At 37.8% G+C, this 23,310-nt stretch overlaps 1 protein-coding gene across 8 annotated transcripts in view; it reads right to left on the minus strand.

Annotated features, from left to right (window-relative positions):
• Positions 1 to 9,915: 9,915 nt before the first annotated feature.
• Positions 9,916 to 23,310, minus strand: part of RFX7 (regulatory factor X7) — a 151,594-nt gene continuing 138,199 nt past the window's right edge. For all 8 annotated transcript variants that reach the window (XM_032417475.1, XM_032417472.1, XM_032417473.1 and 5 more), the window contains 3 exons: positions 22,778 to 22,985; positions 19,251 to 19,546; positions 9,916 to 17,391 (listed from right to left, as the gene is read on the minus strand). In XM_032417475.1, coding sequence (XP_032273366.1) covers positions 14,116 to 17,391; positions 19,251 to 19,546; positions 22,778 to 22,985 — 3,780 coding nt within the window. In that variant the 3' untranslated portion in view covers positions 9,916 to 14,115. The remainder of the gene's footprint in view (positions 17,392 to 19,250; positions 19,547 to 22,777; positions 22,986 to 23,310) is intronic.

A 23,310-nucleotide genomic window follows, 5' to 3' on the forward strand; every position in this document is an offset into this window, starting at 1 on the left:
TGTCTGATTACAAAGGAGGAAAGGTCAAGACCTTGGAGGGAAGAAAGCTGGGGTCAGAGGGGCATACTGGGTGATGGTGATTTTGGCACTAAATAACAGTGGACTGTAAATGTGGTTTGCTTCATCTAGTGTCACCTTCCCAGGCAGCTGCACACTCTCAGGGAGTTCCTGAATTTGTAGTGGAAAAAGCACTGGTCCAGAGGCCAAGTGGTCAGAGTATTAATCTTGACTTACTAATTTCCAAACACTGCTTTCCCATCCGCACAAGCAGGGAAACTTCTAATTTCTCTGAAATACCAGGTTCTAAAGGTCTAGGAATCAATAAATAAGTGGCAAGATAAAAACTTGTAGACTACTGGAAAGGGGCAAATTTAGGAGGGGTTTGCAGTTAGGGCCTCTGGAGAACCAGGGCTTCCTCCAGGGTGGGTAGCAGGTCTTTGAGAAGCAGGAGGAAGGAGTTCCTCACTTTGCAATTGTGTTCAAAGCCCCACACTGACCTTGGCTTTTTGGAATAAGTTAAATGAAGGTATCTACCATAGTGCTCAATGAATATTAGTCTCCTGCTCCCTTCCTATAGGCAAAGCCCACCTTCCTTCTGTAGGACCACCTCACCAGACAAGAAAGAGAAACACTACTGATTTGCAAAGGCAAACATAGGTCTATGTCAAGACTTTTTTAAAAAGGGACTTATTAAAATTTTTTTAAAAATATATTTGCATAACATAATTTCACAAAGATTATAGTAGACTCCAGTCACCAAATTAAAAATAAAAATATAAAAATATATTTTGTTATAATTCAGTTGGATTTGAGGATGTTACCACTTATAGACTCACACAATAAAATAGCTAAATCAAAGATTCATTTAATGCAGATATTTGGCCTCCTACCAGAAAGACCATAAGGCTATTGTCAAATCAGTTAAATTTCTGTTGCAAGCAGTAAGGGTGGCCATCTGCTATGGTTGGCAAAGAAAGGAACATATTTCAAAATGTAAACACATCTCAGTCTTCTTCCCTTACAGATCTCAAAGCAGGCATCTTGCCTATAGACAATTTGGATCTAATATTTAGTATTCAATTAAAAGGATATCTGGGATGCCTGGGTGGTTCAGTTGGTTAAGCGTCTGCCTTCGGCTCAGGTCATGGTCCCAGAGTCCTGGGATCGGGTCCCGCATCGGGCTCCCTGCTCAGCCGGAAGCCTGCTTCTCCCTCTACCCTTCCCCCCTGCTTGTGATCTCTCTCTCTCTCTCTCGGGTAAATAAATAAAATCTTCAAAAAAAAGAAAAATAAATAAAAGGATATCCAACGTCTTTAAGTAGGCAAGAGTTATTAGATAATAAATGTTCTACTTATTTGCTTTTATGAAGGATGACAATTTCTTAGCTTGATACTTTGTGCCTTCTTGAGAAACTCTATGCCAATTCAATTCAGCAAACAAAGATGGTACTGCTACAAGTCATTGGGCTTCATGCTTTGAGGCATACAATGAAAGGGGCCTTTAAGGAGCCGCCGATTTAGTAGGGGGATATGGATACACACCTTTGCCCATACAAGGCAGAATACTACCATAGAGGCCTGCATCCAGTGCCATAGGAGTCTTCTTATTTTATAGGAAGGGGTGGCAAAGCCTTCCCCCTCAGATGGCAGCTTAGGACTTTATACAGAGAACAGTCTGAGCAAGATTTAGAGGCTTAGGGATATGTACTTTACTCAGGAAACAGCAAGTGGTTCTGTTTGGCTAGATACATTTTGTTAGATGGAGCTCAAAAAGTTGTGTGGGAACAACAGTGAGCATCTATTATGTTTTTTGCCTGGCTTTGACTCCCTTCTTCTGGAAACAGCACCCTGATTTTCCTTTAGGGAAACTAGGCCTGCCTTCTTTTCAGCTCATGCAACTTGAAGGAGTTGATTATACAGTGCTGTGAATACCATCCAAGGGAGCTTGGACTTAAAGTCATATATTTTAAATCTCTTATTTAATAGAATGGAGAATCATAAAAATCTTTTTAAATGAAAAATGTTCATATACAGAAGTAAAAGAACAAAACAATGAGTCTCTATAAACTCATACCCAGCCTAAACAATTATCAAGATTTTATCATTCTTCTTCAATCCTCCTCTCTTTTACTGAAGTATTTCAAAGTAAATCCTGGACATCCTGTGTTTTCACTTCTACATATTTTAGCATGCATCTCTTATCTTACAAACAAAATGCATAATCACACCTTATGATTCCTTGGGATCAATTAATACCCAGTCCACATTGCAACTTCCCTGATTATCTTGGGGTACCTGGGTGGCTCAGTTCGTTAAGAGTCAACTCTTGATCTCAGTTCAGGTCTTGATCTCAGGGTCATGAGTTCAGGTCCTGCGTTGTGCTCCCTGATTATCTCAAAGTTGTCTTTTTAAGGTGGTCTGTTTGAATCATGTTCTAAACAAGGTCTACACATGGCCTGTGGTTTTTAGAGCTCATAAGTCTATTTTAATCCATAGCAGCTCTCCTCACCCCACTTTCTTTGTCTTTATGCTCTTGACTTGTTGAGGAAACCATGTCAGTTTTCCCTTAGAATGTTCTTGATTCTGGATTGGTCTGGTTGCTTCCCTGTGGTGTTAACTTGCTTCTCTATCTCCTGTATTTCTTATAAATGGAAATTACCTGATGTTTGCTTGTCCCACATTTATTAATAGTAATCCTAAGATTGATCATTGCATTCAGGTGGTGACAGCCTGATCCTTCCACTATAAAAGTTCTTATCTAACTACTACCTATTGGTTTCATGCATTGATGATCTTTGCCTAAATCTTCTATTTCACTAGGGGTTGTAAAGTGGTGATTTTCTAATTTTATCACTCTTTCCACACTTATTACCTGGAATTTTTCACTATAGAAAATTTTTTTCTGGGTCATGTAGAGCTATTGGGTTATCCTAAATAGTTGATATAGGAAAGGCAAATTTCCTTATATTGTCAACTTTTAACATATTAGTTGAAAAAAATTAAACTGTAAAATATAACACAGATACGGAAAACCACATAAAATAAATTAATGCTTTAATAAATTATTGTAAGCAAACACCCTTGTAACCACCACCTGGATGAGGAAATAGAACTTCGGAAGCTACCTCAGAAACTGTTAGTGTCCACTTATTCTGATTCTTATGGTAATCATTTCCTTGCTTTTCTTTATATTTTATCACTTAAGAGTGCATCCCTAAATACTATACTTTAGTTTCATCTGTTCTTTATTTAATATGAACTTGCATATGACTTTTTTTTTGGTGTAAAAAGGTGGTTTTATTAAAGCACGGGGACAGGACCCGTGGGCAGAAAGAGCTACTGCCTCATGACTTTTTTAAAAAGTCTCTTTAAATCTACAAGTTCTCCTTCCTTCTTCTTTTTTTTTTTCCTGTAGAATTCATTTGTTAAGGAAACGACAGATTTGTAGAGTTTCCTAGACTCTGGATTTTACTGATTGTATCCCCATGATAACAGTGTTCATAATCAATGTACTTCCTATAAATTGGTAATTGGATATACAAACTTGATTAGATTTCAATTTAATTTTTGGAGGCAAGACTACTTCATTGTGGGTTGTGTTCTTCTGTTCTGAGGCACATAATGTCTGTTTGCCTTTCTTTTTATGATGTTAGTAGCCATTGATGCCTATTTTTATTTATTTATTTATTTATTTATTTTTTTATTTTTTTATTTTTTTAAGATTTTATTTATTTATTTGACAGAGAGAGACAGCGAGAGAGGGAACACAAGCAGGGGGAGTGGGAGAGGGAGAAGCAGGCTTCCCGCCGAGCGGGGAGCCCCATGCGGGGCTCGATCCCGGGACCCTGAGATCATGACCTGAGCCGAAGGCAGTCGCTTAACCAACTGAGCCACCCAGGCGCCCCAATTGATGCCTATTTTTAGATCATTTCAATTCATTAGGGATTGCAAAATGATGCTATTTCAATTTTATCACTCCTTCCTCATTTTGTGAGCTAGAATATTTCTGTATAGAGGAACTCCCCCTCATCTATTATTTGGTTATCCATTGGTACAGCTCACATAGGAAAGGCAGAATAAATATTCAATTCTTTCCCCTTACCCAACTTTAAAAATAGTGATTGGTTGAATACTATCTTTAAAAGGAGATCAATTAATTTTTTAGGATCATTAAAACTCATAGATTGAAACATTTAAAATAAAATATGTTACACTGAAATTATTATCGTTACTCAACAGTCATCTCATCTTTGGCCAGTGGCAGCTTCTTCAGGTTGGCTCCTCAGTCCATTTGACATGGCCTCAGTAGTCTTTGATAGCTTCCTTGCTATTGTATGGCAAGATATTCCATGAGCTCATTCTGGTATTTCCAATTCACAGCCGGGACTATATTGTTATTACTTAACATGTCAGGGACCAGAAAACAATTGAATTAGACTATCACAGTTATTGTTTACATTGTCTTGCGTTATACACACAACAGTCTCAGCAAAATCACCCATTCTACCACCACCAATATTATTTCAAAAGTTAAAAAGTTGTTTGCATATACCCCTCCATTTCCTACAGTTGTATTTTATCAGCATTTTCAGACATATATTCAATACATAGTATATTCTTTCTAACCCTCATGTGGTCTTCGTTTTACAAGTAAATAGCTATTTAATGCTCACCACCAGTCCTTATGTCGATGTCTCTCTATTCATTTGGATATCTGGTTTGTTCTCCAGTAGATTCTTCAGGAAATGTGCAAGGAAACAATATTGAATGCCCATACCTCCACAGTGTTTCCAACAGAGGATACTGTCACACTTAGATTTTTTGCAAACCTGAAAGGTGAGAAGTGGTAACAATATAGTTTTTAAAAAATTTTATTTATTAACTTGGTATAGTTTTATTCTGTATTTCTCTTTTTATGAGATGGTTGAACATTTTTTTTTTCATGCTTAAGAAGCATTTTTTTTTTTTTTCTGTGAGCTGTCTATTCATATCTTTTGCCCACTTTTCTATTTGGTTGTAGGTTTCCCTCCTCCCTCTTTTAGGAGCTCTTTCCTAATATTAGAGTTATTACCCCTTTTTATGTGATACGGGTTACAAATATCTCTTCCTACAATTTTTTTGTTTGACTTTACTTATGGAATTTTGGCATGTGATTCTATAATATGTTTAAAACCTTGTAGGGTTATTCCCTCAAACAGTGCTTTGTTGTTGTTGCTTTTTTTTTCAGATTATTTTTGTGACTATAATTATGTTCTCATTTTAAATGTATATTCAATCCTCTAGTTCCAGAAAATAATCATTGTCATTTTTGTTGGGTTCATGTTAAATTTAACAATTAACTTAGGGAGAATTGATATCTTTATGATATTAAGTCTTCCCATCTAAGAACATTGTCTCTCATCTCATTTTTTCTGGTATACCTTGTGCCTTTCAGTAAAAGTGTTTTAAAAGTTTTCCTTATATAAATTTTGCATGTTTTTATTAAGTTCATGCCTGGATATTTAGCCTTTTTGGTTGCTACCATAGAAAGGATCTTCTCTTGCTTTGTATCTTCTTAACTGGTTATATATATGAAGAGTATTCTGAATATCAAAGGTTTTTAGAGTTAAATATTTCTATGGCGACACTCTTTAAAAATTACTAGAGAAGTGAAGGGTGCCTGGTGGACTCAGTCATTAAGCATCTGCCTTCGGCGCAGGTCATGATCCCAGGGTCCTGGGATAGAGCCCCATGTTGGGCTCCCTGCTCGGTGGGGAGGCTTCTTCTCCCTCTCCCGCTCCCCCTGCTTGTGTTCTCTCTCTCACTGTCTCTCTCTCTGTCAAATAAATAAATAAAATCTTAAAAAAAAAAAGAAATTATTAGAGAAATGAGAGAGAATTCAGTATTTCAAGTGAGAAATGATCCATGTACCAGTGCAGGATCAATAGGGAAAGGAAGACAAAGAGATATGTACCTCAAAGGTATAGGACTTGGAAACTAACTTGATGTTGAGGATAGGTTGAAGGAAAGGGCACATGAGGTTTCAGTTGGGTGACTGCAATGACGATAACATTGTTAATAAGATAACAAATGAGATAATAAGAAGAGGGGATGGTTGGGAGAAGAGAGAATGAATTTCAAATTGGAAGCATGTAGATTTTGAGATTAAAAGTCAAATCTGAGAGAGGTCAAATCTGAAAATTTAGATTTAGAAGCCATCAGGTAGAGCTGTAGGAGTGTTTGAAATGACCAAGGAGAGACAGAGTAGACTAAAAAGAGAAAAGCCAATCATAGAACATCAAAAGATTTCTATATTAAATAATAGGCACTGAAAGCTGATCCCTGAAAGAAACCAAGAATGAAGAGTTTGGGGAGGAAGTGAATCAGAATATAAAGTTATAGAAACAAAAGAACAATGTCACTGGGTTTACCAATTATGGAATCACCAGTAATTTTCGAGACAGTCATTTCAGAACTCTTCTGAGGGTGAGGTAAGATTGTGAAAAATTAAGTGAAGAGATCATAGTGAACTAGGGGTGGACTTGTGTAGGATATTTAAATCGTGTGTATTTCAAATATGTGAAATCCAAATACAAGAGGTCTCATGATTTAAATGATCTGTGTAGATACCAAACAAATGTGCTCAGATGACAACAGGTTGGCCTAAATTTTATTAAGTTATGTCTTGTTTATGGTCATATACCTAAATACAAAGTTCAGCCCTTTTTCTGAATATACATTTTTACTTTAACTCCTGATGGATGTGGGTTTGTGGCTTCAAGTAAAACATAACACTTATGTGCTAAAAAGAAAAATAATTTTTCCCTCTCCTAGATATATGTCTGCCCTTTTATGTAGGCATTTATAACAATCATAAGAGTTTATACATACGGTTTATAAAATATTGTCATATTCTACTGAACTTCATAAAAGATTCTGGGAAGTAACCAGTACAGTGATCATTATTCTTAATTAAGTACAAAAAGGGGAAAAGAATGACAGAACCAGGTCTAGATCTCAGATGTTCTTGACTCCTAGCCTACAGGCATATGCTAAGAGGTAAGTGTAGGAAATGCTTATTCTAGGTATTTTAAGCAGAAAAAGATTTAATGCAGGGAATTAGGTGCTTATACATAGTCTTTAGCCTGTGCCTCAAGAAATCACTAACCGAACATGGTAGTTGACCATCAAGGGAATGAGTTCATACCTGGAATCCCTCCAGAGACGAGGAAGGTAGACCAGGAAGCCGCTGCTGCTGCTGCTACGATCACTGCCACCGCTTGACTGCATCTTGATGTTCACAGAACTGGTGACTTGGCAATGGAATGTGGACCCTTGATATATAAGAATCTCAAGAATGAATTCAAGAACACTGCTGCTGCAAAACTTTGTCACTGTGAGCTTGTTTGCAAGGAAGTTACTGAAAGCAAGTAGGAAGATAGCTTCTGCTTCATTTTCATCTTCCAGATCTTTCGGGAATGCACCTGATAGATGGAATGTAATTCATATTCAGAACCTAAACTGTGAAGAAGTCAAGAAAATGTAATTTTTGGCTTCCCAGAATCTGCATATCAGGAAAAGGCTGGGACAGAAATTGAGCAAGCCAGTCCACAATATTTGCCATAGAAAACTTTGTCTTCATTCAAGATATTGGCAAAAATAATCAACAGTCCAGAACCATATGGGCCACTACTAGAAAATGCTCTCCAGATAGATATCATAACTCATATTCAAATAACTTGCCCAGGTTATAAATAGCAGAGCTGAGACTTAAAACCAGGTCTGAAACTAATGACCAGAATGTTGTAATGCCTTTTACTTTGATTCATTAATTCTCTTCAATTATTTAAGCAGTCTGTAATCTACCTAATTTTATCTTTTCTCTCTCTCTGTCTTTGGACAGCTATGAAACAGTATTCAAGTGCTGTGCTAAAATCAGGGTATTCTTTAAGAGCCTCTCATAATTTACCAATTCCAATGAAAAAGAGATGCAGTGTGCCATTCTGAGGGGAATCCATGATGGTTTAATGATCCTCAAGCTAATCTAACATTTCCCACTGCTGCTGAAAACCTGTTATAATTTGGATTTGTGTTGTGACAGAACAGTCAAAATAACTGACTTAAACCAGGAAGAAATTTCTCTTAGGGCTCCTGGGTGGCTTAGTCGGTTAAGCATCTACTTTTGGCTCAGGTCATCATCCCTATTGTGTGGCTTTACCTCAAAGACCAAGGGAGCTAACTAGAGTTGTAGTCATCGCAGGTGCATTCCAGCCAGCAGGGAGGAAGGAGGGCAAGTACACTTCAAAGAAATTGCACACAAATCTTTTGATGACATCCTTTTTGGTTGAGCACTTTTAAGTGGCTCCATTTAACTACAAGGGAAGCTGGTAAATGTAGTCTTTCATGCAGATGGCTAGGAGAATGTTATTAGTGGCAAACAGCAGTCCTGCAAGCCTGTTCATTTGCGTCTTCTTTGTATTGTAAAATCTCAAAATGTCTTCTTTAGCAACTGGCACAGAGACTGACATATTTTAGGCGCTTTATCATTTATCCAACAAACAGCCTAGTTTTTATTTCCTGATGCAACGTTAAGTGGTTTAAAAATAAATGATTAGGTATACCTCTAAGAAAGGTACTTGCAAAGTTGTGTGTAAAACCCAATTTTGTATGTAAATCTTATTTTCTCCCTTGACTTCTAATACCTTAGGGCATGTATTTCCATGGTGGGAAGGGAAGAAAAGGAACTAAATAATTTAGGGGAAAGTTACAAAATACAGGTAAAATCCCAAAGCAACAAAAGTGAAAAGGAAGTGTAAGAGATAGAAAGATTGGAGGCTTAAGAGAAATAAAATCCCCACAAATTCAAACCTAATTCTAAATTTTAAACCAGAAGAAAAATTTCAAAAAAGCCACCAAATGAAAGTTTGAACAAATATCTTAAGTATAGCATAATGGTTAAAACGAGGCTTTGGAATCAAGTTATAAACCTGGCTCTCCTGTTATTAGCTGTTATCCCTACCAGTTAATCCCCAAGCTAAAATTTTCTCACTTGAAAAATGATATTCTTCCAGAATTATTCTGAGGTGAGGAAATGAGAATATGTGCAAAATACTTAATAGAAGGTCTATTGCAAGGAAATATTCTATATATAGTAGTAATACCATTCTCATGATACATTTTATTTGTAAAATTTTCCCTTCTCTCCAAAATTAAGTACTTCTTAGAAATAAAATCTATCTTAAAAATTGTAGTCTTTTCGTTTTTCCCTTTCTATCCTTGGATGCAGACTATATAGCTCCAGGGCTGGTCATATACATATTTTTAAAAATCTCAGATTATGTAATATTGAAAAATGATCCCATCTAGTTATTTAAAAATTCATTTATAGCAATGGACATCATAATCAATCTCTGCTTCATATATTTAACAAAATAAACATTTTGGTCTTCTATCATGGTAACAGGTGTTTAGGAAATTTGCCTTTATAATACTGATACCTGATTCTTTAACTCAGAGGGAAGACAGGATATCGGTTAAGAGTTTACACCAGTTAACAGCTATTTCTAAATGTAGTTCTTATTATGAACCTTCTTTTGTCCTGTTCTTAGCTCCTCAGAGTGTGAATTCTCACCTCTTTTCTTCTATATAGCATATTGTATTGGGACATATATATTTATGAAAAGTATATACATGTACTTTGAGAAATACATGTAATTGGTTCCTCACAAGACTGTGAGCCCCTCAAGGGTGGGAACAAGATCTTGAGGCCTTAGTATCTTTCTTAGGTTACGGAACTCATTTTAGGTGGATGACCACAGATGGGCCCTTCCTCTAGCTATAAAGGATGAATCAACAATCTAAACTGATTGGCTTTTAGGTGGACCTTTGACCTAGTTTTGTCCAAAGAGACTAAAGAGGGGCTGGAGGGTGAGGAGGGAGTGCTTAATGGGAGATTCTGGTAAGGATTTTCTCTCTTTGATAAAAGGCAGGGAGCTGCCCTTACCACCTTGTTTGGGATGTATGAAGATATAAAGCTTGGAGCTGTGATAGGCATCCTGTGACCACAACACAACAGACACAGAAAAGCCAAGCTGAAGATGATGCAACAGAAAGAGAGAGAGTTCTTTATAACATTGAGCCGCTGAATGAAACCCTGACATTCCATCTTCAAGATTAAGCTAAATGTCCTTACGGTTTTAGCCAGTGTTAGGTTTTCTGTAATGTGCAGGCCAAAGCACCTGCGATGTTAAACAGTACCTTCCCCCCAGATTTTCTTATTGGTTCACTGTATCCACTGGTTTTTTGCCTGCTCTTGATTATTAAACAAAATTTTTGTCATTGAGAATCCTAACATGTCTATTTTAAAGTTAACATCCAGGTAGTTCATTACTTTTTATCTTAAGTGCTGATGGTCTTTCTTAGGATTAGTTTCGCTTTCTTCAAGTACTTCACAATTTTGGTTTATAGGCTCATTTTGTGTGGGCGTCTTCCTGCTTCTTATCTCTCCCCTTCTCAATTGCTACTCTCTTTGTTTCCCTCTGTAATTGCTTCCTCCACCTGTCCAGTCAGGGTTGCAGTTCTGTGGTGACAGTAGGGCTATCACAGTTCTACACAGATCTGTATACACAGGTGAGTAGACTGTTTGGCTCAGGTCCTGGTTACAATAGAAGTTATAGTCCCAGGGACTGGTTGTTGCTGCATCTTAAGTCTCAGGAGTGAGGAAACTCCGTCTCAGACCCTGGTGTCACTACTCTACAGGAGTTGAAATTTCTATCTGCTCATTTCTGATTCCACACCTACAGCTCAGGTTCTGCTTCACCAAAATGCTTACGTTGCCTTGGGGCACAGCTGTGTGCTTTAGAATTTTCTCCACTTTTTCCTACTATTTTTCTATTCAAAGCTTCAAAAATATACATATCCAGGTACTACACAGACTAGCACTGGAAAGCAAACATTATGTGAATAAGCAAAAGCAAAGATTTTTTTTGGACAAGATAAAGCTCTATGCCGTGTCCCACTCATCAGTAATACATCCTAAGAGAACAGCAGAGTTCTGACGAATAAAATGAGATCTGTGTATCCTTCTGGATTAAGAGCAGAGAGCAGATTAACAGCACTGTCCAGCCTTGTGCTGATTTTTATCCACTTCTATGAATTTCATGAGATCTAAGGAAGAATGGCATCAGGTCTGTTTGAAAATGGCACACTGCCTATATAAGATAGACGCCACAAATCACCTTAAGACCCAGTCAGTTTAATATAAAATGTTTTTAATTGTTTTTGAAAACATTTAAAAAACAATTTTTGAGCACTTTCAATAAAAAAAGAGAACTGAAATGCTACTGCAATATTCAACTACTGTAGTTTCAGCAGGTACAACAGACAACAAAACACTGGGGAAATCTGACTTTTTGCACTAAATGAAAACATGAAACAGGGCTTGTTTTTTGTCATTTATGGTGTAGTAAAGCACATTATAGTACAAGACTATTATATGAACCTCAGATGCACTGCACAAAAAAAAAAAAAACTTTCCTTCTTTTCAGTTCAAAAGTCAGTGCTTATTGCAATTATATGCAAAATTATTTACTTCATGAAGTCTTATCATGATAAACAGTATGAAAAATGTTTTAAACATGAAAACAATGAAAATAATTTGAGAAAAGAACATATTCAACAATAACTAAGCAGAATTAGTAAACATAAAAAAGTAATAACTTGTGAATAACTATGCTTGCCTGGTTAACACTGAACCAGCTTTAATACAGCCAAGGGGGAAAAAAAAAGTGGTTACAGGAATACCTAGTACTGTACAAGATAAGTCAATAACACTCATGCACATTTTGTGATCATGTATTAACATGGTGAAGCAAACTAAACTTAATTCTTCCTGCTGTAATATTCTCATGTAAGAGAATAAGAAATAGAAATATCTCATTGAGATCAATGCACATTGCTACATAAGACAATTTTATCTGTCACTTTGATGACATTTTGTCTTTTCATAATGAAACACATTTAAAAAGTTTAATCTGTGGACTGTATTGGTTGCATTTATCCTAAGAGATGTGCCTACCACAGGTTCAACAAATTTAGTGCAATATATGAACCCCAGAAAGTTTGCTGGACGAATTCAACCAAATTTAAAGTGTTTGCTGCAATACTGTACAGAGGGTTAAAAATCCTCCAGTCTTTATATTTTTATAAAAAAAGATTTCCATTATTTTTATATTAGTAGGAAGCTAATAATGTAAACAAGGGATTAGAATGGCCTCAAAATCTCCTTTTCAGAGTATCTCATATAGAAAGGCTCCCATCATTTGTTAAAAGAAATCACACAGTTTCCTTTGGGTATTGCATACTTTGGTGTGCAGTAGTGCTGTGTCTCAATGTACAGTGAAGAAGTAACTAGCATCAAGAAAAAATATCTAACAGATCATTAAATCAGGATAACAGCAAACACACACAAATGCCAATAACTAAGACATATCAATATATAAACCTCTGAGCCAACCCTAGCACCGTTTATTTATCAAAATATGTTAATACCCTACCTTGCAAATTTATTGAACAATTAAACCTTATTAAATTAAACCCTTCATCACATTTGTTAAATATTCATTGATTGTAGTCTTCTGATTGGCTTACTAATTAAGGTAAAGGAAAGCTTAGCTAGCTAGGTTCAAGGTAGCATAGCAATGGTTTAATGTTAGCTTTAAAAACTTAATGGCAATTTTTAAATCTATTTGAAAGTAATCCTAAATTCACTCAGATGGAGCTGTCAACTAGTGAGCAGATTTGTGTCAACAAGAAATTCATAAATAATTATTCATAAAACAAAATGGGAGCCATACAGAGAAACATTTTAAAACACATCCTGAGTGCTTCTTTTGCAACTGTGGTTATCACAATAAATAAATTAAGCATGTAATAAAATGCTCCTCTTCTTCAAGTACTATTGATATCCCCTTTGTTTTATCAGCGACATAAAGATTTGTGGCTTCAGACCTCAGGTGGTGAAATGTTTTTTGTTTTTTTTTTATGTTATCTCCCTCCGGTTTATTTGTTTTTCAAAGGGATCCCATGATCAACTTGCATTACTATATTCAGGAGTGAAGGAGTCAGTCACTAAATTGAGGACTTAGGAATATTATAATTAAAAACTTCAAATTAAATCTTAAATAGAATTTTATATATGCATGTAGCCGTTGTGATGAAACTAAGGAAATGCTTTTATTTTCCTTCTAAATTCCCCTATCTCAACTACCAAATAATAAAACATAAAGTATTTTTCTAACACGCTTGTACTTACTCTATTAAATTACAATATTTGGAGTTATTTTACTTGTGTGTGTGCATGTGCACACATGTACATGCATGTCTCCGTGTGTGCTGGCTCCATATTAAAAATCAAATTTTAAAATAAGACTAATGCAAGGTCACAAATGTAAATGGCTACTAGTTTTTCCTTTAAAAAATTTTAGTGCAGCTTTTGCTTTCCTTAAATTAATATTTAATTTTCCATTATTTTCTCCTATTTAAGCCCTTCAAAATGCAGGTGCAAATGGTACTGAAGTCCCAGAAAGTCCTACAGAGATTTTTTTCATTCTACAGTAGCTCTATGCTTCAAGCCTAAATACCGATAATAACCTGAATATTATCCCTGTTTCAAGGAAGACCTTCTTGTCTACAATTTACCTTAGCTATGATTTCATATCTAAAAGATAATGCCAACAACAACAAAAAATAGCCTATACCTAAAATCAATGGTTTCCTCTATATTCTGTGCAGATCAACTGATGAATCAAAATGAACTTACACAAAATAAAGATCTAGAATGCTCTTGTAAAAGCTGGTTAGTCAATTGTTTACTAGCAAACAATGTGATTAAATGGGGGAACATTACAAAATTTAAAACCTAATACTTGCTCTTCTACAGCCTACTGTCTTCAGAAACTTGTTAAGAACTGAGGCAAGTCTAACCATTTCCTACTGAAGAAGAAACCACTTCTGCAGCAAACTCTTTTAAAATGTCACAATTAATATTAAGTGTTTCTGCTGCGGGAGGCACTTCCATTAAGACAAATACAATACATATGTCTTTAGATACAGTGTGCTACATATTATAAAACACTATTTAACCCAACATTTCAACAGTAGGATGGTCCTTGCTTTCTATCCACTCAAAACCTGATGAAGTCATAGAGCTCATGGATTCACTGCAAATTTGTTGAAATAATGGGTCATTCTTTAATTCTTCCAGTGTAGCTTCATCATCTTGTCCCTGCTGACGACCTGGATCAAACAGTAGGTTTGGGTCTAAAGTGTTCAAATCATTGATGCTGCCTGAGAGCTCAGAAGACAGCCTGATGTCACTCGAGAAATCAGACGCAGGATTAGTGAGGTCAGACGCTACCTGACCTACCAGCTGCTGGTTGGTTTGCAAGCTGTCTCCACTCAGCAGGTCTTTAACAGTGCTACTGAAATCTAATTGTTGCTCTCCGATTTCTGATTGTGCTTGATTATCTCCAGGAGAAAAGCTGATCTGATCGGTGCTATGACTTTTAGTGAGGTAAGGTGGTGTTTGGAATTCATAAACAGAAGTGCTGGAATCGATCATATTCTGCGGATTGGCACTAGGAAAAACAGTGGAAGTCTCCAAAATCTGAGTGAGATTCATCCGGGCTGTGTAATTGGAGGGCAGGTTGTTCACGCCCAAACCTCTCACTGAGTCATCATTGTCAGAATCAAGTTTACTCAACAAGACACTGGTTATTTTTTTACTGTTTGTTTGCTTCTGAAGAGCATTCGGGAAGGCTGTCTGCATCATGACCGTCAATGGAACTGATTGACTTCTTTGAGCTATGTTGTTGGCACACGCATCTGTGTGAACATTTGTGAAAACGTGAGCCTCTGGGGTTACTGGACTTCCAAAGGGGGTCACATTAGATCGGGGGATATTAGATACGGGGTACAGGGTGCTTCCACTAAGATTACGTTGGCGATGAACAGCAGGGCTCACACTCCGGCATCTGAAGTTGCTGCTGGCAGATGAATTAGTCCCTTTATTATCAAGAGGGGCAGGGACTGCAAAACCCTCCTGTTTGTTGGTGTTATTTACAGTGGCACCTTGATGCTGCACAGGAGAGACAGGAGTCAAGCGACCGAAATGAGTGTCATGATGTCTGGATTGAGACTGGTAAGACTGTCCAGGCACAGCAAAAGCATGAGGTTTCCTGAAACGGTCTTCCACTAGTTCCTGATAGCTTGGGAGAATGCCATGGCCAGAAACTGATGAACTACTAACCCCACTATACCCATTATTCATCCATTCAAGCTTGGTTTTGTCAGGGTGTGTGGCCATGGGTCTTTGCATCGGTTTCACAGGACTACTTGAGATAATGCTGGCATCATGATACGCCATACTGGAGCTTATTGGGGTAAATGCAAATGGATTCCTGCATTCAACAGGGCTGGGAGGGACACTACTGCTGCAGTTAGAATGTGGAGTACCGATGGGTGTGTGTCGGCTACTTCCTAAAGCACTATCCACAGGTGTGGTCTGGGCTAGCCTGGAGCAAGGGCTCTCCCGTGACAGACTCTGAGACCCAGCAATCATTTCTGATGTTGGAGTTGGGGTTGGGGTTGGGGTTGGGGTTGGGGTAGGAGTGGGTGTGGGTGTGTGGATCGGAGTGCCATTGCTGTGGATTGGATGATAGAAGTGGGTACTGGAGGCATGAGATGACATTGGAGCTCCTGGAGTTACTGACTGACTCTGAAGGGTCATTCCCAAACAGTTACTGTAAGAATGAGAATTGTTCATTGATATTTGCTGCTCCATAAGCACCAGCTCTTCCACAATACTATCTTGTGTAAGCTCGTCATCAAAAGGAAAGTAGCTTTCATTTGTTTGGGAAACAGAAGGCTCAAACTCTTTCAGTTCAGACTGTAGAGGTAACTGATCTGAAGACTGTGCTTGTATTGGATTCAAAGAAGATTCTTGTATCTGGCCATGCAGCTGCTGGGTGTAAGTGTCCTGTGGCATTCCTTCTAATTCCCAAACAGATTTCTCTAAGTCATTGATATCAGAGTGCTCAGGAATTGTCATAACACTGATATCTTGCTGTTGTTCACAGCCGGCAGATATAAACTCAGAATCCTTACTGACCTGCTGCCATTCATTTGAATTAAAGCTGCCATCTGGTTTTGAATCACTGTCCAAAAGAAAGACATTCCCTTCAAGTTTTACTTTTATATCTGGAGATGATGATGGTGTTTGCTGTTCTGAAGCTGAATCACCGGCAATGAGAGCAGAAGAACTCAAGAGTCGATTTGCCACTATGTGCGAATTGACATTCATTGATACCTTGTTAGGAATCTGAGCACCGGCTGTTGAACTTTCTATTTTCCCTGAATGTGGAACCTTTTGGTCCTTCTCAACACTGCCTGGTTTCTGACCTTCTAGGATAACTGCAGAAAGCTGTTCCACAATTGGTTTCTTTATGGGAGGCACCTGGGACTCTTGCAATGCAGAAGACAGTCGCTTTCTTGGACTTTTAGTGCATAATTTAGGGTCTTTATTTATTGAGTCACCATTAGCTGGTGAGCTGGTGCTGGTGAAAGTTAAGTTCTGAGTGGCAACTGAGAGGGTGACAGTGCTTGGATTATTGCCTGTCGAAGCGCCTGGCAGAGTTTCAGTACAGCGGCTTTTACATTTGGTCCTCTGGTCACAGACCTTGGTTGCTTTTGCTTCAGTGACACCTTCATTTGAAGGTTTTTGCACTACTCCATCCGTATTACTTTTCTGCCCCAAAAGGGCACTAGGTGTTGTTTTGGGAGCTTTAGTCCCATCAGAATTCTCTTGGCACTGTACAGGATGCTCATCTGATGATGTTTCAGGTTCCATTTTGACTTCCACGGCAGATGCTCCCCCGGTGCTGCTGGTCCTGGATCCAGGAGACTGAAGTGAAACAACAGAACCATTCTTGATCTGTGGAATGGTCCTTGATTCTTCTGTTGTTCCTGCAGCACTGTTCACTGAGGCAGAATGTTTAAGAGGGGCACTACTGCTGCTGGGCGTGAGGGATATTGCTGTCATTTTCACCACATTTAGAGAACTCATGTGTGAAGTGGGTACAACAGCGGTTTTGATGGGACTGCTAGTAAAGAGGACAGTAGTTGGGGAGCGAATGGTGAGTGCACTGGTGTTGGCTGGTTTGGGTAAGATCTGAGGGTAGCGGTGCCGGGCAGAACGATCCCCACCAGGACTGGCTGGAACGTTCTGAGGAGTCTTTGGTGCCTGTTTCACAGACTGCATGTGCTGAGTGACCACCTGTACATTGAGGGGAAGAACTTTGCCGTCAGAAGAACTCATTGGACTTGGTGAAGTTACCAACTGCCTGGTCCTCTGGACCTGTTCAAAGGTAGAAAACAGAAAAGTCAGATTTAACAAGTCTAGGATATAAACAGTAATTCACATATCTGTATAGTATTAAGGCATTTAATAAATGTAACGCTAAAAAGAAAAAAAACAGTTCCTCTGTTAAACAAGAGTTCTATCTATCTATAAATATGTTAGACCAGGTTGTATACAATCAGACACATAAATATTATAAAAACTGCAACACAGTGCAATATAGTTATAAAATATAATATGTAAGAAAAACATTAAGATACTTTTCAAATTGGCAAGACTAAAAACTTCGCAATTGTGATGAATACTTGCCAAAATAATCATTTTTAAGGAGGTTATAGGAAGAGAAGATAAAATCTTGAAAAAACATGCAACTATAAACGTATCTACCTCTGGGCCAAGAAAGTGACTCACTCATGGGGGGGGGGGGACTGTCATAACGTCATTGGACATTAATAATTAAACCACTGTGGATACGTTCTCAGATAAAACTACTGTCTCCCCAAGTTTGCTCTATAGTGAATAGCATATGAGCATGGTTACCAGGTATGCCACGTATTGATGACATGATGATAATGATGATGATAAGAAAAACAAAGATAAAAGATCTCCTTAATGACATCATCAATAATAACATAAAATACCACTTTGTTTTAGCATAATGTCCTCTCATTTTAAAAGCCCCTTCATCATAACCTCAGTTGTGTGAGATAGAAAAGGAGACTTATAATCTCGTTTGTTAATAAGGAAACAGATTCAGAACAGCTAAGGGACTTGTCCAAGGTCCTATGTAGAGCAAGCCACAGCAACAGGTCTATATTAAAGTGTTATCAAGGGGCGCCTGGGTGGCTCAGTCATTAAGCATCTGCCTTCGGCTCAGGTCATGATCCCAGGGTCCTGGGATCGAGCCCCGCATCGGGCTCCCTGCTCAGCGGGAAGCCTGCTTCTCCCTCTCCCACTCCCCCTGCTTGTGTTCCTGCTCTCACTATCTCTCTCTGTCAAATAAATAAATAAAATCTTAAAAAAAAAAGTGTTATCAATATGTGTTACAACTTTGCTCTGTCTGAATGTTAAAAAGAAGAAAAGTTTAAACCAAAAAAAATTCACACTTGATCATCTTGGCTTAGCTAGAGATGAAACAATTCTGAAAATGATTCATATCTTACATAAAGCTCTGGTTATGTGTGCATACTCTGCATGTCTTAAATCTTTGTATTTTCACTTGTGTTCATTTTATAGCTTGCTTTGTAATCACCATTGTATATTGTGACTAAAAAACAACTGACAGGGAGCCTGGATGGCTCAGTCAGTTAGGTGGCGGACTCTTGATTTTGGCTCAGGTCATGATCTCAGGGTCATGGGATCGAGCCTCGGGTCAGGCTCCATGCTGAGTGGGAAGTCTGCTTGAGATTCTCTCTCTCTCCGTCTGCCCCTCCCCCTGCCATGCTTGTGCGCACGTGCGCACTCTCTCTCTCAAATAATTAAGATCTTTTTTTTTTTAAAGATTTTATTTATTTATTTGACAGAGAGAGAGACAGCGAGAGAGGGAACACAAGCAGGAGGAGTGGGAGAGGGAGAAGCAGGCTTCCTGCTGAGCAGGGAGCCCAATGCGAGGCTCGATCCCAGGACCCTGGGATCATGACCTGAGCCAAAGGCAGACGCCCAACGACTGAGCCACCCAGGCGCCGCAAGTAAAATCTTTAAAAGACGACTGACTGAACCTGAATCTATCTGTGCTCACAAAATCAATCTGTAACTGAATCTATACCTATACTTGCCTCCTTCTCGTGTGCCACTTTTAATTAAACAAATGCTCTCCCAGCATCCCAGTGAGGTCTAACACTATTTAATGCTATTACCGGAATGGGACTAGGGACAGCTGCCACAACGATACCAATAGGCTGAGGAGAAAGGATTGCAGGATTTCCATTAGAAAGATTAGTCACTCCATTGGTTGTAGCGCCTTCTGCTTTTTTGCCTGATGATTCTCCTGGCAAAGGGGACTGTAGTTTCTGTTCTTGCTGCTTCTTCTGAATTTTCCGTTGCAATTGCTGTTTAGCATCAATAGGAGAAGGCAAAGTCTTCACTTGAGGCTGAAAAGAATTACTCTCAGCTGTAGGTATAAAAGCAGACGGCTGGGTAATTCCTTTAATTCCTGAAAATAAACAGAAAAGAAAGCTAAAATAAATACTCTGTTTTATAGAAGGCAGTCACAACTCAATTTCTTTGGCTATGTAGCCATCTACTGGACAAAGCAACCAAAACCAGCAAATTTTAACTCACAATCTCTTTATAAAGCGTAAGTGTTAGACTTTCAGTTTAAAAACAGTTGTCAACATGGTTTTGACACCTTAAAATATGGTTCAACTCAGCTGACCGTTTCAGTTAAATCAGCAATAACAGATGAAGATTTTGAAAAGAGTAGTAGCTATGTCATAAATATGCAGAAGTTAAGATAAATAAATACCAAAGGAGCATGTTTTACATCTTATCAGATGTCAGAAATGTCCTTCCCCAATTCTCTAATTAGAAATGCATGCATTTTCATGATTTAAATATTCAGCTCACAAGGGGCATTCAATAAATATTTGCTGAAATCATTCATATTTAGAAAAAATGTGTATAGAGAAAACAAGTGTTTAATTCTACCAATTCACAAAAAGAGGTACTATTTTAACGGCTACTATACAATTATTCCAGTATGACACAGGAGTAATTAAGCAGAGCTGCTGCATAAAACTGAGGTTAAGGTATTTTGAAACAGTGTCACTGAGAAAACTTTTCAAAGCAGTAGTAAGAGCAACACTGAGAAAAAAGGAATGATAAACTAAGCAAAAAGATAAATTTTAAGTTAAGAACAACTGATGATATAGTACAATTAATTTTTTAAAAAGCTCATTTCACATTTAGGGTGTAGCATTACGATCATTAGAAAGTAAGCTGTGGCTGGTAAAAACAGTGGAGACGAAAGGGGAGGACCACACCATCCTTCTGGTACACCCTTTCCCTGGCCCAATTTCTGCTTTTCATCAACAAGTTGTGGAGGGGGGACAGGAGAGAAAGAAGTGACTTAAACTCTTTCCCACACACTCACTCAATAATCCCACATCTTTTGACTCCCTTTTGATCACCTAAGTACCATTTTTTCTCTTCAAATCCAGCTCAAACTGTGCTGCTCCCTCTTGGCCCCCAGCCTGGGCTCTGGCTTCTCAGCACCTGCACCCGAAAGCCTCTGCCAATGGCTCAAAGCTCAGCTGTCTCCCTCCTGCCAGGGTCTCTGGACAGGAATGATTTCCAAGCAGCTGACGTACAAAAGGACATTTGAAACACAACCTGTTCTTAATATGGAGACTATATTTATAAAAAACCAAATTCACCTTCAAAAGATGAAGATTAATCACCAAAGGTATTAAAAAAATATAGCAGTGGTTGAGAACAAAATTTTAAGAATCTAAAAATGTTTTGAGTAATGATATAATTGCTAAACTACTGAATACTTTCACAAAGTGAAACATGTTTATTCATGAAATTTTTAGTATTTTTGTTTAAAAAACACACCCTTCTTTACACTTATGTTTTAAAAATTCATTCATCCCATCATTCACCACTTCTTTCAGTCAGACCTTGTAAGCAATGAGGAAAATAAGATCGAAAGGTTTCTTTTCCCATGATACCTCCTAATTCCTCAGCTCATTCAAGTACTAATCTGGGTGTCAGTAGGGGTAAGAGAGAACACAGAAAGCCGAAGGGCCCATATCTTTTTTTTTTTTTTTCTGTTTTTGGCCCATATCTTTTAAAACCTCATTTTGCCGGAAGATAAGAAGACAGCATGATGTAATGCAGTTAACCTGGGCTTTTGAGACCAACAAACTAGAATTCAAATCCTGGTCCCACTGCTTATCTGGCCATGGACAAATTACTTAACCTCCCCAAGCCTGTTTTCTGATCTGTAAAATGGGAATTAATATCACCTGTCTCACAGGACTGCTGGGGGAAGAAATGAGGTAGCGTATGCAGGCTACCTAACTAGATAAGGCTACACAAGCGCTCTCCTGTTCATGTGTAAGTGTAAATGAGCAGCTTTCAGTCATACAGTTTACAATCTAGACAAAGAAAATCATGACAAAATTCTGGTAAGAGATTATTTTGCTGAAGTGAGTCCTCAGTTGACAATAAGATGAAAGGATAGAACAAGAATACACCCCCCAAATACGTAAAGCTTCTGATAAATATAAACTGAAAGAAAAATAATTGTTAAAATTATTAAGATTTAAAAAAAAGTGAAGTTATTTAAGAAACTACAATTCTGGCTGGGAGAAATCCATTACAGATTTAAATTATTTACATTTAATAATCAGAAGAATAATCTCTGGAAAACAAGTTTCACATTAATACATTTTTCACAGAAATTATAATTTCCTAGAGTAATAACACAACTTATTCATTCTTCCTTAGGTTATTAAAATGTATGACTGAAATGAGACATTTAAAAAACTGCCACAGAAGAGGTACTTTACACAGCTACTAATTTAGGAGGGAGTTGTTTATTCCAATACTGTCAATTCCTAAAACTATCAAATGAAAAAATTCCCTATTTGAACAAAAATATTCATTTGAATGTATATTTAAAAAAAATCACTCTTGCTATTTTATAATAATGCTTCATATAGTTTGCTTTTTGTGACACGAAGTTACCTCTCACATTATCCAAAGATCATTTTGTTTGTAAGTATTAGTTTCTAATAGGAAGCTAGCAAGTCATTTTAAAAATTTAATCTTGGGGCGCCTGGGTGGCTCAGTCGTTAAGCATCTGCCCTCGGCTCAGGTCATGATCCCAGGGTCCTGGGATCGAGCCCCACATCGGGCTCTCTGCTCGGCGGGAAGCCTGCTTCTCCCTCTCCCACTCCCCCTGCTTGTGTTCCCTCTCTCACTGTCTCTCTCTCTGTGTCAAATAAATAAATAAAACCTTTAAAAAAAAATAAAATAAAAAATAAAAAAATAAAAATTTAATCTTATCTAATATTTGTTAATTTAGACACACATGTATATTTAAAAGTACACATACACATATTCTTTAAATTTTAAAGTAGCAATGGAAAAATTAATATCAACTGGGAAATCATAAAAGTTTCATGTTTCAGCGGAGCAATATACTAGAGAAAAACTACAGCTTTCAGCTTTATAATGAAATGACTATAATTATTACTATTTTTGTTGGCTCAACAAACCCATCTAAACTTAGAGTTAAGTGAAGTGAGGGTAAACTCATACAAACACTAAAAAGACAGGAAAGTTCTCTGGAGAAACTCTTCTTTTGCCACCAACTCTAAAATGCAGTAACACCTCTGTCCCTTTGAGCTTTAGCTTGTTAGTGGTAATTTTGTACCTGGTGGTGCTGCTGCCATTACCGTTAGAGCTGCCATCGACTTGGTGCCTATATAATGACTTTTTACAAGGAAGCGTGCTAACTCCAAGACCGTGTCGAATGGCTGGCTTAACACTTTCTGGGCCCATTCACACACAAGACGGCAAGCAGAAGAGATAACTTCCTCATCAATATTTTGAAGCTGCCCAGAAGGTTCAGTTCCTTCCAACTAAACAAAGGAAAAAGGAAAAGTTAACTTACAAAAGAAAGTTCAGAGAAATTAAACTGAAGCACACTGAAGGCATGTATTCTTAATTAGAAGATGTAATCTAGGTCTGTCGGGTCAAAGTCGTATAAAACGCCCTACTGGCAGGCATAGAAGAGCCGTGCAAATGCGAGGCCTATGCCTACACCACCGGCCAGGTCACAGCCACCAGGAGCACTGGGACTGAAACACTGAAATGGTCGTTAAATATATATGAAGGCTAAGGGATCTTACGAATCTTTCTAAAACACTTTTCTGACATCAATAAAACAAACTATGCCACTAGCTG

The sequence above is a fragment of the Phoca vitulina genome, unplaced genomic scaffold (genome assembly GCF_004348235.1).
Source record: "Phoca vitulina isolate PV1807 unplaced genomic scaffold, GSC_HSeal_1.0 scaffold20, whole genome shotgun sequence".
Classification (NCBI taxonomy): domain Eukaryota; kingdom Metazoa; phylum Chordata; class Mammalia; order Carnivora; family Phocidae; genus Phoca; species Phoca vitulina.